Source organism: Rhineura floridana, chromosome 11 (assembly GCF_030035675.1).
Source record: "Rhineura floridana isolate rRhiFlo1 chromosome 11, rRhiFlo1.hap2, whole genome shotgun sequence".
NCBI lineage: Eukaryota > Metazoa > Chordata > Lepidosauria > Squamata > Rhineuridae > Rhineura > Rhineura floridana.
The window spans coordinates 3,606,442-3,620,978 of NC_084490.1; the positions used below are offsets into that span (position 1 = coordinate 3,606,442).

General features: G+C 47.0%; 1 protein-coding gene across 5 annotated transcripts in view; it reads left to right on the plus strand.

The window, feature by feature from the left end:
- DNAH2 (dynein axonemal heavy chain 2) overlaps window positions 1-14,537 on the plus strand; it is a 131,281-nt gene that overhangs the window by 22,833 nt on the left and 93,911 nt on the right. For all 5 annotated transcript variants that reach the window (XM_061588226.1, XM_061588228.1, XM_061588225.1 and 2 more), the window contains exons 7-9: window positions 6,290-6,528; window positions 6,716-6,907; window positions 11,000-11,157. In XM_061588226.1, the coding sequence (XP_061444210.1) occupies window positions 6,290-6,528; window positions 6,716-6,907; window positions 11,000-11,157 (589 nt within the window). The remainder of the gene's footprint in view (window positions 1-6,289; window positions 6,529-6,715; window positions 6,908-10,999; window positions 11,158-14,537) is intronic.

Genomic DNA, 14,537 nt, shown 5'->3' on the forward strand with positions numbered 1-14,537 from the left:
TTGTGCAAGTGTAAATCTTTGTGGTGATGGAATGTGCTACTTGGCTATCACTCTAGGTGTGCAAAAAGTTTGCATTTACATGATGATGACGTCATGTGGACAGGGTGAAAAACTTGTGTGTATGAGTAGAACCAATTCCGCAATAATCCTTGATCTGGAAGTACCCCAAGTCTTAACTCTGAAACACAGGAGGCAATAATAACGATGACAGAGCAGACACCCTTTCTCTGGCCACTGGATAAGTCCGGGCCACTTCCTCACGTGTGGAGAAATTGACCCCTGAGCTGCTGTTGATGTAGCTTATTCCTTAGCGTCGTGGCATCCTGTAGATTTCAAAGGGCTACATTTGCCATCCAAACAGTTTGTGCCCTCCATTTGCAGCGGCCGCCTCTTTGGCCCATCCCAGTCCCCAGCTGAGCTCAGCCCAGAGCACCTTCTTGTTAATCCCAGCATTAAAGGCTTGTGGGAAGAGGTACCTGGGAGCTGTTGCCCATGGACAGGCCTCCCTTGCTCTGCAGATATCCCCAGAGCAGAGCCCCAGCCAACTACCAGTTTGGGAAACAGCAATAGGAACACCTTGCTCTTCTGGTAGCCATTGGATGGTAGCCACCCTGGGCTCCTACCGGGAGGAAGGGCGGGATATAAAACTGATACATAAATAAATTGATGGATGGATGGAGCGTATTAAAAACCCACACTCTTTTATTTTATTTTATTGCTATCTTTAATGGACGTGTTACCCATCCTAAGCCTACAGGGTATTATTCTTTTAGAGACTTGTTCTGCCCTTTGTTTTTCTTATCTTGTGAGGGCCCCTCTCTCTGCCTCAGGGGAAGGGCATGACCTGCCTGCTCCAGGCTATTCATCTGCCTCACATCAAGAACCGGAGAGAGAAACCCATTTCTCTGTCTCTCCCCCCCCCTTCTCTTCACCTCTCTTTGTGCATTTCAAGTGCATGCCGGGGGGGGGGGCAGGGGGACCTTCTTGGTGGGGGCTGCCTATTTCCCCCCTTCTGAGGTAAAAGGCCCCCTTTGAAGCAAAATGGGCTCGCAGAGTCCTCCAGCCCCTCTGCCAGGAATTGAAGCAGAGCAGGCCTTACGCAGGCAAGGCTTTGGCTGAGCCTGCCCTCTCTTCTTGCCCCTTGTTAGGGTCGCGCAACTGGGTGCGCCTCCGTCATGTGGAAAGCAGGGGCGAGGGGGTACAATTGAAAGGGTGAAAGGGCAAGTGGCAGTGAAGCCTCCCTTCCCATCCACCACTCTCCCACTGAGGTAATTTCCCCCTCAGCTCCTCTACGAGAAGTTGCACAATATTGGTACTGGAGCCAAGTTGAAGGATAAATGACCTCAGGGGCATGAATTGCTGGGAGAAAAGCAGCTGGGGGGGTTCCTACCCCCCCCCAATGTGGACCTTCCTTTTATGCTTTGAGCTGAACCCCCTGTGTTTAAAGACACGGGCCTGCTGCCATCTTGTGGGGTTTTGCCCTTGGGGCCAGGCTCAGCGCAGCCTGTGATTGCAGTAGCCCCGTCTCCCGCCCTCTTTTCCTGGGGGCCGCTGGGGCCGTTACTGCTCCGCAGGCAAAAAAAAAGAAAAAAAAGTTGGCGAGAGAAATCGCCAGTCAGATCTGGAACAGCAGCTCGTTTGTTCCGCCCTGCGCAAATTCAATTGAACATCTCGCTACGGACAAGGGAAAAGATGTTGACTGAATTATGCAGCACGCATGTCTCTATTAGCAATGATAAAGGAAGGACTGGGGAAGGTGTGACACCGGGGGGTGGGGTGGTTAGTCTGTCCTTTTCTTCCTTATGCAAATGGCGCAGGAGCCCCCTGGGAGTGCACCCTGGGCCCGGGTGGCTCCTCTTCCACTGTCTGAGGGACTGGTAAGGCATTGTGTTTTGAAGGTGTGCCCACAAAATTTTTCCTGTGCACAAAATAATAATAATAATAATAATACACCACAGCTTGTTGTTTTTAGTCCTGTGCATCATAAGGCAGCCTTCCCCAACCTGATACTCTCCAGATATTGTTGGACTCCAACTCCCATTACCCTTGACCATTGGCAGTGCTGGCTGGGGCTGATGGGAGTTGGAGTAAAACAACATTTGGAGAGCACAAGGTTGGGGAAGGCTGTCATAAGGGCTACATCCTTCAGGGATCTGAGCCTGTCTGTCTGTATACACATGTCTGCAAACAGGCCTTTGCCTGCCCTGCCGTGTGTGAAGCAGCCTAAGCTTTCTGGCCATCTTGTGTTGGTTTTCTTCTGGTATCTGGGTGAGCCGAATCCTTGTTCATTCTGTCTTGCTTGTGGCGTTACATAAATTGCTATTACCATTGGCTTTCTTCAGTGAGGGAAAATAAAAAGGCTCTTAGTAACAACAGGCAGTAATTGACCTGTTTTCTGGATTGAACACAGCCACTCTTCAATATGGCCCGGCCTCGTTCAGGTGTCGGGTGGGGAACAGACGCCAGAGTGTTCTTATCTCTCCCCAGTTTTGTAGGTTTTAAAACATACCCACAAAGGGAGATGACCTGCTTGGTGTGTGCATTATTTTATATTTTATAGTTTTAAAAAAGCAAAAGCGGAACATGCCCCTTTTAAAAGTTTAAAAGCCTTATGAAGAAATCCCCCACTGCCAAAGACAGATGGAGGATTTGAAATGTGCATGATTGTCCCATAATGAGAGGCCTGTGCGGTTGGCAGCGCCTAGCCTGCAATGTGCCGTGCCCATTAAAATCTTCCCATGGCTGGATATTTTGCATGGCAATGCATGCTTGGGTTAAGCATCCAATTGGCTACCTTGGGGTTGTCTCTTGTGTGACTAAAACCTCAGCTGTTATCAAGCACTTAGAGATACTTGGCTATTCTAATCCCTGGGCTGTGTGATTGTCTTACCCCTGTAATTTGGCACAGAGTCTGCAGCTTCCACGCTGTGATACTAACTCTTCCTACATGGCTGCTCGCTAGCTATTAGCCTCTTCCATTCCAAGAGCAGGGGGAGGCGGCAAACTTAGTTGGCTTCAGTCGCCACAAACTTTCCCCACAGTGGGGGCTGGGCAGCTCCTTTTGCAAATTTCCCCTTCTGGGCTTCTTGTGTACCTGGTGGTGTTTGGGATCCCTCTCTTTTTGCATCCTAAGGAGCCCCCTTTATGATTCAGACATGCAGGGGGCCTTCCTCTTGGCTTCCCCCCGAAATGCACTTGGATGCGATGCATTTGGGATCTATCAGACAACAGACCACAAAGTAGAAGGTAATTTCTGCACGAGCCCAGGAGCAGCAGCCAAAGTCCCACATTAAAGAGCAGGGATGACAACACATTTAGGCAAGCGTTGGTGCCTCGCATATAGAATGGCTGGGACAAAGAATTTGCCGTGTTTTGCTCTCCTTTGCTTTCTGATATACCAGGATGAGAGCAACACAGCTCTGAAATATCAGGGCATTGACAGCCGCCATGATGGCTCAAAACCGTGTGCATTCACATGGAATAAAGGCAAATGGCATCAGGTACTCGTAGAGGGATCCCCCCCCCAAAAAGAACATGCCTGACTTCTGTATGTCTGAAAGAGGCGGCAGTGAGACCACTCCTGAAAAAACCTTCCTTGGACCCAGAGGATTTCAGCAGCTACAGACCAGTAGCCAATGTTCCGTTCCTGGGCAAGATCCTGGAACGAGTGGTTGCTGACCAGCTCCAGGCGCTATTGGATGAAACCGATTATCTAGATCCATTTCAATCGGGGTTCAGGCCTGGTTTTGGCACTGAGACTGCCTTGGTCGCCCTGTTTGATGACCTATGTCGGGAGAGAGACAGAGGGAGTGTAACTCTGTTGATTCTCCTTGACCTCTCAGCGGCTTTTGATACCATCGACCATGGTATCCTTCTGGAGAGGCTTGCGGAGTTGGGAGTTGGAGGCACTGCTTGGCAGTGGTTCCGCTCCTACTTAGCGGGTCGTCTCCAGAAGATAGTGCTTGGGGAACATTGCTCGACACCGTGGGTTCTCCAATGTGGGGTCCCGCAGGGTTCGGTTCTGTCTCCCATGCTTTTTAACATTTATATGAAGCCACTGGGGGCGGTCATCAGGAGTTTTGGAGTGCGTTGTCATCAGTATGCTGATGACACGCAGCTCTACTTCTCCTTTACATCTTCTTCAGGTGAGGCAGTCGACGTGCTGAACCGTTGCCTGGCTGCGACAATGGACTGGATGAGAACTAACAAACTGAGACTCAATCCTGACAAGACTGAGATGCTGTTGGTGGATGGTTTCTCTGATCGGATGGTGGATATATACCCTGTCCTGGATGGGGTTACACTCCCCCTAAAGGAACAGGTGCGTAGTCTGGGAGTCATCTTAGACTCTTCCCTCACACTTGAGGCTCATGTAGCCTCGGTGGCCCGGAATGCGTTCTACCAACTTCGGTTGGTAGCCCAGCTACGTCCCTATCTGAGTAAGGAGGATCTCACATCAGTGGTACATGCTATGGTAACCTCGCGTCTGGACTACTGCAATGCGCTTTACGTAGGGCTACCTTTGAAGACGATTCAGAAGCTACAGCTAGTGCAAAATGCGGCGGCCAGACTGCTAACAAGAACTAAGCGGTCTGAGCATATAACACCTGTGCTAGCTCGCCTGCACTGGCTTCCAATATGCTTCCGGGCCAGATTCAAAGTGTTGGTACTTACCTATAAAGCCTTATACGGCGCGGGACCACGATATCTGTCGGAACGCCTCTCCCGATATGAACCGGCCCGTACACTACGGTCTACTACGAAGGCCCTCCTCCGGGTTCCGACTCATAGGGAAGCCTGGAGAGTAGTGACAAGATCTAGGGCCTTCTCAGTGGTGGCCCCCGAACTATGGAATGGTCTTCCTGAGGAGGTGCGCCTGGCGCCGACACTATCATCTTTTCAGCGCCAGGTTAAAACCTTTCTCTTCTCTGAGGCATTTTAATTCCTGTTAATTCTAAATTATTATATTTTGATTTTAGACTGTACAGTTTTTTGTACAGTTTTGTATTGTGATATACTGTATTGTGTTATTTTTATTGTATTTTTAATGTTCACCGCCCAGAGAGCTGTTGCTAGTCGGGCGGTATATAAGCTTAATAAAATAAAATAAATAAATATGACTCAACTGTCTCTTTGTATAAGGGTACATTCTCCAGGTTTTTTTCTCCACCCAGGAGACTGTGTGCAGTGATATTCCTTTCTGCTTCTGAGAGTGGAAACAGATCTCTCTCTCTCTCTCTCTCTCTCTCTTCCCCCTCCTCTCTCCCTCTCCCGTAGACTCTAGGAAGAAAAAGATCAGGCCCAACTCTGTCAACATTTACATGGACAGAGAGTCAAAGGAGTTGGGGGGGTCCTTGGCCTGGGTCCCTCCTTCCCCTTCCACTCCTTTGTAAGCACTGCAGGGGTTAAAGTACATTAGGAGTTTCCGTAAGTGAAACATCTGTTCATGTGAACATGGCCAGAGACTTTTTGACCTACCCTCTCTTCTGACTGTGTAACTCAGTGGTCCACAGTTGGTGCAAACCATCTCTTAATGTCAACCTGTTAACCATCAGTTTGCCAGCGTGGTGGATTTTTCCACAGGTTGAGGTGCATGTGTGGCCACATCCACTCTAGACATTTATCCCACTTTAAACAGCCATGACCACCCCCAAAGAATCCTGGGAAGTGTGGTTTGTGAAGAGTGCTGAGAGTTTTTAGGAGACCGTTATTCCCCTAACAGAGCTCCAATTCCCAGAATTCTCTGGGAAGAAGACTGACTGTTGAATCATTCTGGGAATTGTAACTCTGTCAGGGTAATAGGAATCTACTAACAACTCTCAGCACTCTACACAAACTACACTTCCCAGGATTCGCTGGGGGGAAGCCATGACCGTTTAAAGTGGAATAACAGTGAAATAAATTCCTGGTGCGGATGTGGCCTGTGTGTGTGGCTGCCCCACAGCTTAACTTAGCAACGTCATACTCTGTCCAGCTCTCTGTCCTCATAAATGGCATGCTAGGCAACTGTCACTATTAAAACTGAGGTAAGGTATTTATTTATTTATTACAGTTATACCCCGCCTTTTAATAATAGAAACCCAAGGTGGCTTACATATGGTTCCCAGGCGGTCTCCCATCCAGGCACTGACCAGACCTGACCCTGCTTAGCTTCAGCAGGGAGCTGGCCTTATGTGCCTTCAGACCATAGCCTGGGACCAAGGTACATTCAGGTATGAAAGTCCTCAGAGCCCAAAGCTTGACTGGCCACAGGATCATCTTTTTTTTGCTGCTGTTGCTGTTGTTCCAGCGTCCATGATCCACTGGACCCGGCAGATCAAGGAGTTGCTGAGAGCCCAAGAGGCCGTAGAGAGCAGGGAGAGCTCAGGCCCACTGGAAGAGATCGAGTTCTGGAGGAACCGCTGCACGGACCTCTCTGAAATCAGCAAGCAGCTCTGCCAGCAGGGTGTGAAGCACATTGAGACCATCCTGACCCTCTCCAAGTCTTCTTACGTGAGCCCATTCCAGCGACTCGCCAGACAGATCCAGGTGGGTGCATTTGGGTGGAATGGGGAGAGAACAGCCTTGGGGGAAAGCAGGTTTAAGTTTCTTTAATACAGGATTTTCCTCCAGGCTGCATCTCCTTCATGGGCTCAGGAGGAAGTTGACCAAAGAGAGTTGACTTCAGTCCTATGTTGGCTGGCTTTCTGTATTGCTCCTTGCCATTGCTTTGCAGGATGGGTCGGAGCAGGCCCAATCAAACCTCCGATTCCTCTCCATCCTGAAAGAGCCGTTCCAGGAGCTTGCCACGCTCCGCCCCCAAAATATCCCTGAAAAGCTGCCTCACCTCATCAGCCTCGTCCGTATCGTGTGGGTCAACTCTCCATACTACAACAGCCGAGAGAGAATCACAGCACTCTTCCGAAAGGTGGGATTGGCGCTTATCTATTATAGTCTTTAGGCCTTTCTTTCTTTAAGATTTCTGAACACCTTTTCAGTTACAAAATAATGTTGAAAACAGTCTATAAAATTCAACATAAAGTAACAATAGGAAGACAAGCAAGCAATTCATTAAAAAAGTCTACACCAGGAAAAGCAGTCTAAAATCAAATCATGTCAACAGAAGTAGCTAATAAAACCAGCAATCATGCATTAAAAGCTTTGGAGAATAAAACCTTTTTGACCTATTGCCCAAAGGGTAAAAGTCAGCTGGGCTTGCCTGGGGAGAGCATTCCAGAAGCTCGGCACCCTCTCTTTAATGGCTACCTACCCATGCTCTGAAGGCAGGGGTACCTGGAAGAGGGCTTCAGGCACTGATCTTAAATACCAGCAGGTTGGTGTTGTTTGTTCATTTATATCCTGCCTTTCTCCAAAACTGGAGAATTAAAACAAATACAGATAAAAACAGTGAAAAAAACATACAAAAAGCTTTTGTTAAAATGTAATTAAACTATCCATAGAATTATCATAGAATTGTAGAGTTGGAAGCGGACTTACATGGCCATCGAGTCCAACCCCCTGCTCAATGCAGGAATCCAAAGCATATCCAGCAGGTGGCTGTCCAGTTGCCTCTTGTATGCCTCCAGTGTTGAAGAGACCAAAACCTCCCTAGCTAATTGCTTCCATTGTCGCACTGATCTAACAGTTAGGAAGCTTTTCCTGATGTTCAGTCGAAATCTGGCTTCCTGTAACCTGAGCTCGTTATTCTGTGTCCTGCACTCTGGGATGATTGAGAAGAGATCCTGGCCCTCCTCTTCCTAAAACCATTAAAAACATATCCGTTAAAAAAGCCAAAGGTACCAGGCCAAGTTCAAGGTTCTAGTTTTGGTGTACAAAGCCCTATACAGCTCAGGACCAGGATACCTGAAAGACTGTCTTACGTCTTATATCCCCAGTCGATCACTGCACTCTGCAGGTGAGGGCCTTCTGCACATACCATCTTTTCAGGAGGTTCATTCTGTACAATATAGGAAGTGGACCTTTAGTGTGGTGGCACCTACCCTGTGGAATTCCCTCCCTTTGAATATTAGGCAGGTGCCATCTCTGCTATCTTTTCCACGCCTTTTGAAGACTTTCCTCTTTGAACAAGCCTTTTAAGTTGAGAGCTATCCCAGTCTGTGTCTGTGTCAGAATCGCTTAATATGTTTTTAATAATGGTTTTAACCCTTTTAAAAAAAGTTTTAAAAATGTTTTTAACACTGTTTTGTCTTAATGTATTTTAAGATCTGTTTTTATGATGTTTTAAAGTGTTTTTAGTGCCTTGTTTGCCGCCCTGGGCTCCTGCTGGGAGGAAGGGCGGGATACAAATTAAATAAATAATAATAATAATAATAATAATAATAATAATAATAATAATAATAATAATAATAATAATAATAATAAATAGAACAGCACACTATTAATGCCCTTGCAGTCAGTTCCCCAAAGCCTGTTGGAATAGAAACGTTTTCAGCTGCTGGCAGAAGGACAGAGAGGAGGGAGTCAATCTAACCTCCCTAAGGTTCCAGAGTTCCAGAGCCTTGGAGTAGCCAGCGAGAAGGCCCTCTCCCATATTCCCACCAGATGTACCTATGAAGGCAGCGGGACTGAGAGAAGGGCCTCTCCTGAAGATCTTAGAACTTGAATAGGCTCATATGAGAAGACATAGTCTTTCAGATAGCCTGGACCCAAGCTGTATAAGGCTTTATAGGTCATAACCAGCATTTTGATTTGCTTCTGAGAACAAATCAACCAGTGGAGCTGTTGTAACAAGGGAGTCGTGTGCTCCCTTGTATGCTTCAGTTGTTTCCATGGTGTCCAGTTTAGCTGGCGCTCGTGAGTATGCCTTTATACACTTTGGCTCTGTCGACGTCATCCTACAGATGGCTGTGCAAACTGGGAGGCTTTGACAATGCACAAGGGAAGCAAACCTTAGTCTGCACTATCTGCCTTAATAGTGGACACACTTGCCTGGAGTGTTCGGAACAACCAAGAGCTCTGGATGTATGTTAATGCCTAACTCTGCCCCGAGCTTTTTGCCAGCTGCTGATACAAACACACGTCTCAATTTAGCCATCAATTAGCCTTGGTGAGAATAAAAGCCTCCTGTCCAACAAGAACTGCCTATGCTGGTGACCTAATCAAACGTCATTTGCATTGCTTAAGGATAGTATCCTTCACTTTGGTTTTGCACATGAAACCTGATTGGCACCCCTCTGTTTTGCACTGGGCAATCAAGTTCCAAATATGGTATGACTGTAGGGTGCCTAGTCTTAATTGCTCCCTGACTATCACCTCTCTCCGTAAGATTGCCCTCTCTATCCTGTGGCAGAAAGCTTACATTGCAATACCTCTGGTGGCTCGCATTTTAATGTTGGTCTGGGAAATCCCATTCTTCTGGCATCAGCTGGGTTCAAATTCACCTATTTTCTCAGGTAACCCCCTCCCTTTAGATAACAGAAACCATGTTGCTTCAGTTTTGTGGGCTCTTGCCTTGCTGAGGCTGCTCCCAGCTTTGTTCAGTCTGCCCAGATTCCCAGGATCTTGGACTTCCATGAGGGCAGATTGTTCTAAACCCAGGTAGCTCCTCTCCCCTATTCCCTTACCTCCTTTCCCTGTTTGTTGTTTTCTTTTGGTTTGTTGGAAACCTTAAGGGGATGTCATGCTGTGTGTTCTGCTTTTGGAACCTTATTGGAAGGGTTTTAAAGAACCCAGGTTGCTTATTGGGACCCTGCACAACAAGGGACTCAAGGGCACCCTACAAAGGGTTGCCTGCCTTTGATCCCTCCATCATAGCCTTTTTCTTGGATGTTCTTGGATAGCAAAAGGCTGTCTAGGTCTCTGGGGTTGACTAACCACCCAAGAATTCATGCCCATCTGCCCTGACCTGCTCCAGAGCCCTGACCCCAAATCCTTCTCCTTAGGAAACTCACTCCTTCCCCTCCTCCCCTCCTTGGAACTGGTAATTATTAGCGTTTCAGTCCTTCCATTTTTCTTCATATCTCAGATCTTGGTATCTTTTTGCTCTTGCGTGGCCCAAACTCACGTCTTTTGCATTCAAGCTTTCTGGGTGTGTCTAAGTGTCCATTTCAGCTTGCTAGTTCCCTATAGCCACTCCCCACACCTTTTCCAGCAACAGTAAGATCCCTTACCTCCATCTGTCTCTATCCGAGAAACAAGTTAAGTGTACGCTGTTGGTGCAGGCAAGTAAGTTGGTTAAGACTTGTACAATTTTACTCCAACTAACCATTTTACAGTCTCCCCGATGAGGTATGCCTGGCGCCGATGCTGTTGTCTTTTCGGCGCCAGGTTAAAACCTTCCTCTTTTCCAGGGCTTTTAATCTAACTTAATTCTGTTTTAAACTGTATTGTAATTGTTTTTAGATCTCCCATTCTCTATATTTTGTGGTTCGTTTTTATTTGATTTTATTGTATTTTGTATTGATTTGTTGTTCAGTGCCCAGAGAGCTATGCTAGTCGGGCGGTATATAAATTTAATAAATAATAATAAATAAATAATTCTGTAAATATTGTATTTTAGTGATTCAGTATTTTTTCTCTCTCATTTTGGTGCTTGTAATAATAAATGACTTTTCTCTTGAACTCAACTTGGGACTCTCTGGTTCTGGCCAATACCCCCCAAGTAATTGAAGTAATTAAGAGTAGAGTGCAACTTCCTGTGTTATATCATGACTGTGGACAAAAGATCCCAAAACATCACCTCTGTGGTTACACATATAGAGACATGAGTTAGCACAGAACCTGCAATTAGGGCCATGCGCAGGCTTGGTAACACATATGGGAAAACTTATCAATCATTTGGAAACATGGGTTTGGTCTGTCTAAAGCAGAGGTGGCTAATCTGTGGCTCTCCAAATGTTGTTGGACCACAAGTATCATCATTCCTGAACTTTGGCCAAATTGACAGGGGCTGTTAGGAGATGGAGTCCAACAGCATCTTGAGAGCTACAGGTTAGCCAGACCTGGTCTAAAGGGTGAAATGGAGGAGGTGCTAAAGTGGCCTCTCCCAACTTCTTCCTAGATGAGCAACAAAATTATCCAGATGTGCTGCAAAGACATCTCCTTGGACCGACTGTTTGAAGGTTATATCAACTGTACCCGCCAGACTCTCCATGGCTGCATCTCATGTATGTCATCTTGGAAAGAAAGTTACCAGCACGCAGCTTATATGCACAACAAGTAAGAGGCCTTAGGCTGGGGTGGGAGTTGACCTATGAACACTCAGGATGTCTTATACCAAGTCAGACAGACAGCCTGTTACCTGAGATCCTTTAACTGGAGATGCCATGGTTTGATTGCACTGCATCACTGAGGCATCTCCAGAAAGGGAACTGATTATGTGATCTTCTCATAGGAAACATTGTGCCAAGGGAATATAGGAAGCTCCCTTATTTTGAATCAGACCAACAGTCGATCCAGCTCAGAACTGTCTGCACTGACTGGCAACAGCTCTCCAGGGTTTCAGGCTGGAATCTTCCTTGGCCATTCCTGGAGATGCCGTTGGGGATTGAACCAGGGACCTTCTGCGTGCAAAGCAGGTGCTCTATCACTGAGCTATGGGCATTTCCCAAATCAGACAGAATCTTGCCTACTGCTGGACCACTTGCAACCCTGTTGTGTTTAAGCCCCTTCCTGTTTGTCCTTTCTGCCTGAAAGATATCCTAGCTGAATTTCCTGTGCTCTGGCTCTTTAGTCTTTCCCGCCTTCGAAGATGGTCTCCTTGGCTGTTTGTGTCTGTTCCTAGGATCAGGAGGCCAGGGCAAGGTGGGGTGGGGTGCCCTGCCTGGCAAGGAAGCTGCTTTGTTGCCTTTTCACAGCTTAGCGCTTGAGGAGCTTTCATAGAATCATGGAATTGTAGAGTTGGAAGAGGCCTATAAGGCCATCGAGTCCCGCCCCCTGCTCAGTTTAGGAATCCAAATTAAAGCCTCCCTAACAGGTGGCTCTCTAGCTGCCTCTTGAAGGCCTCCAATGTTGGAGAGCCCACCACCTCCCTAGGTAATTGGCTCCATTGTCGTATGGCTCTAACAGTTAGGAGGTTTTTCCTGATGTTCAGTCAAAATCTGGCTTCCTGCAACTTGAGCCCATTATTCCATGTCCTGCACTCTGGGATGATCGAGAAGAGATCCCGGCCCTCCTGTGTGGCAACCTTTCATGTACTTGAAGAGTGCTATCATATCTCCCCTCAGTTGTCTCTTCTCAGGGACAAATACGCCCAGTTTCTTCAGTCTCTCCTCACAGGGCTTTGTTTCCAGTTTCCTGATCATCCTTGTTGTCCTCCTCTGAACTCATTCCAGTTTGTCTGCATTCTTCTTAGTGCAGTGTGCAGAACTGGACGCAGTACTCAATATGAGCCCTAACCAGTGCTGAATAGAGGGGAACTAATACTTCACACGCTTTGGAAACTATACTTCTGTTAATGCAGCCTAAAGTAGCATTTGCCTTTTTTGCAGCCACATTGCACTTTTGGCTCATATTCAGCTTGGGATCAACAGGAATCCCAAGATCCTTCTCGCATTTAGTATTGCTGAGCCAAGTATCCCCCATCTTATAACTGTGCTTTTGGTTTCTTTTTCCTAGGTGTAGAACTTTGCACTTATCCCTGTTGAATTTCATTCTGTTGTTTAAGAACATAAGAACATAAGAAGAGCCTGCTGGATCAGGCCAGTGGCCCATCTAGTCCACCATCCTGTTCTTACAGTGGCCAACCAGGTGCCTGGGGGAAGCCCGCAAGCAGGACCCGAGTGCAAGAACACTCTCCCCTCCTGAGGCTTCTGGCAACTGGTTTTCAGAAGCATGCTGCCTCTGCCTAGGGTGGCAGAGCACAGCCATCATGGCTAGTAGCCATTGATAGCCCTGTCCTCCATGAATTTGTCTAATCTTCTTTTAAAGCCATCCAAGCTGGTGGCCATTACTGCATCTTGTGGGAGCAAATTCCATAGTTTAACTATGCGCTGAGTAAAGAAGTACTTCCTTTTGTCTGTCCTGAATCTTCCAACATTCAGCTTCTTTGAATGTCCATGAGTTCTAGTATTATGAGAGAGGGAGAAGAACTTTTCTCTGTCCACTTTCTCAATGCCATGCATAATTTTATACACTTCTATCATGTCTCCTCTGACCCGCCTTTTCTCTAAACTAAAAAGCCCCAAATGCTGCAACTTTTCCTCGTAAGGGAGTCTCTCCATCCCCGCTCCATCAGCCCAATGCTCCAGCCTACCAAGATCCCTTTGAATTTTGTTTCTGCTTTGCAAGGTATTAGATATGCCTCCCAATTGTGTATCATCTGCATATTTGATAAGCATTCCCTGCACCTCCTCATCCAAGTCATTAATAAAAATGTTTAAGAGCCCTGGGCCCAGGACTGAGCCCTGCCGTACCCCACTCATTACCTCCCTCCAGTTTGAGGAGGAACCATTGATAAGCATGCTTTGATTGTCCTAGGCTGGAGAATGATAACAGGTAGAGGGTTGAAAGCGGTTGGAAATGGGAACAGCCTCTTGTGGTGCCTACACTCACCCCATGTATGCAACCATTGAACAGGTTGGAAGGTTTTATGTATTGTTTCCAAAACCTTTTTTGACCAATGGAACAAAAGAGACGTGTGTACACATGTGGAAACAAAACCCCTCTCAAGCCATTTTCAACTCTTTTAAAGCAATTTTGTTCTGTCTTCAGTCCTGTTTCCTCTCACTTCATAACAATGCCTCCATAACGCTGTTATTTCTCCCACCCTTCCCGCAACAGCACCTGTGTTCTTCAAGCAGGAAGCCAGCCACGCAGGCTGCATAGGCCCCGCTTGTCTGTCCTTAAATGGTTGCTTCCCTGCCAACTGCATGGATCTATGGAGAACCAGCACGCTTTGTGTTTGCAGAGCAGATATTGTTTGAGCTACAACGATATGAGAGCTGCTGCCACCGCACCTCCCGCTTTTTATAAGGTCCTTGCTTGTCTCTTGTCTGGATCTTGATGGCAGCTGATCCTTGGCTTCCCAAGCTCCGCTCCGGTCCTGACTCTGTCTTCTGTTCCCTGATTTTCCTAGCTGTACTTCAGAAATAATGCAACACAATCCATCATTATGATTAGGGATGTCAGGTTTAAGTGGGTGCCTGGTCCTTGACAATTAAGTCTAAGTGTTACTTGTCTGCTTCAAATTCAAATTAGTGGGGCTGGATCAATATCGTAAAAGATATAAAGACATTTAACATGTGAGCAGCTCTGATGCAAGACAGGCCCAGCCAGGCCTGGATTAGGCACTCAAGCCGTGCTCCTGGGGTGAGGGTCTCATGCGTTCCCAGAGCTCTTTGATTAGATGATTTCTCCAGAACCCTCTTGCCAGCAAGGAGGAGGTGGGAAGAGGAACAGAGATACAGAAAAGCAGGGGTGACTGGCTGGCTATTTTTCAGCTTCTGTGTTCTTCCCCAAGATGCTTGGGCTGTTTCCTGGGGAAAGTTCTATTGATTGTTTAAGGATCTGGATGTTCAGTGGATATATCCTAATCCCGTTTTTTACACCTGTATGCCCCCAGTGTGTGGACAACCTGGTAGGCTGGGTAGGAGCGATGA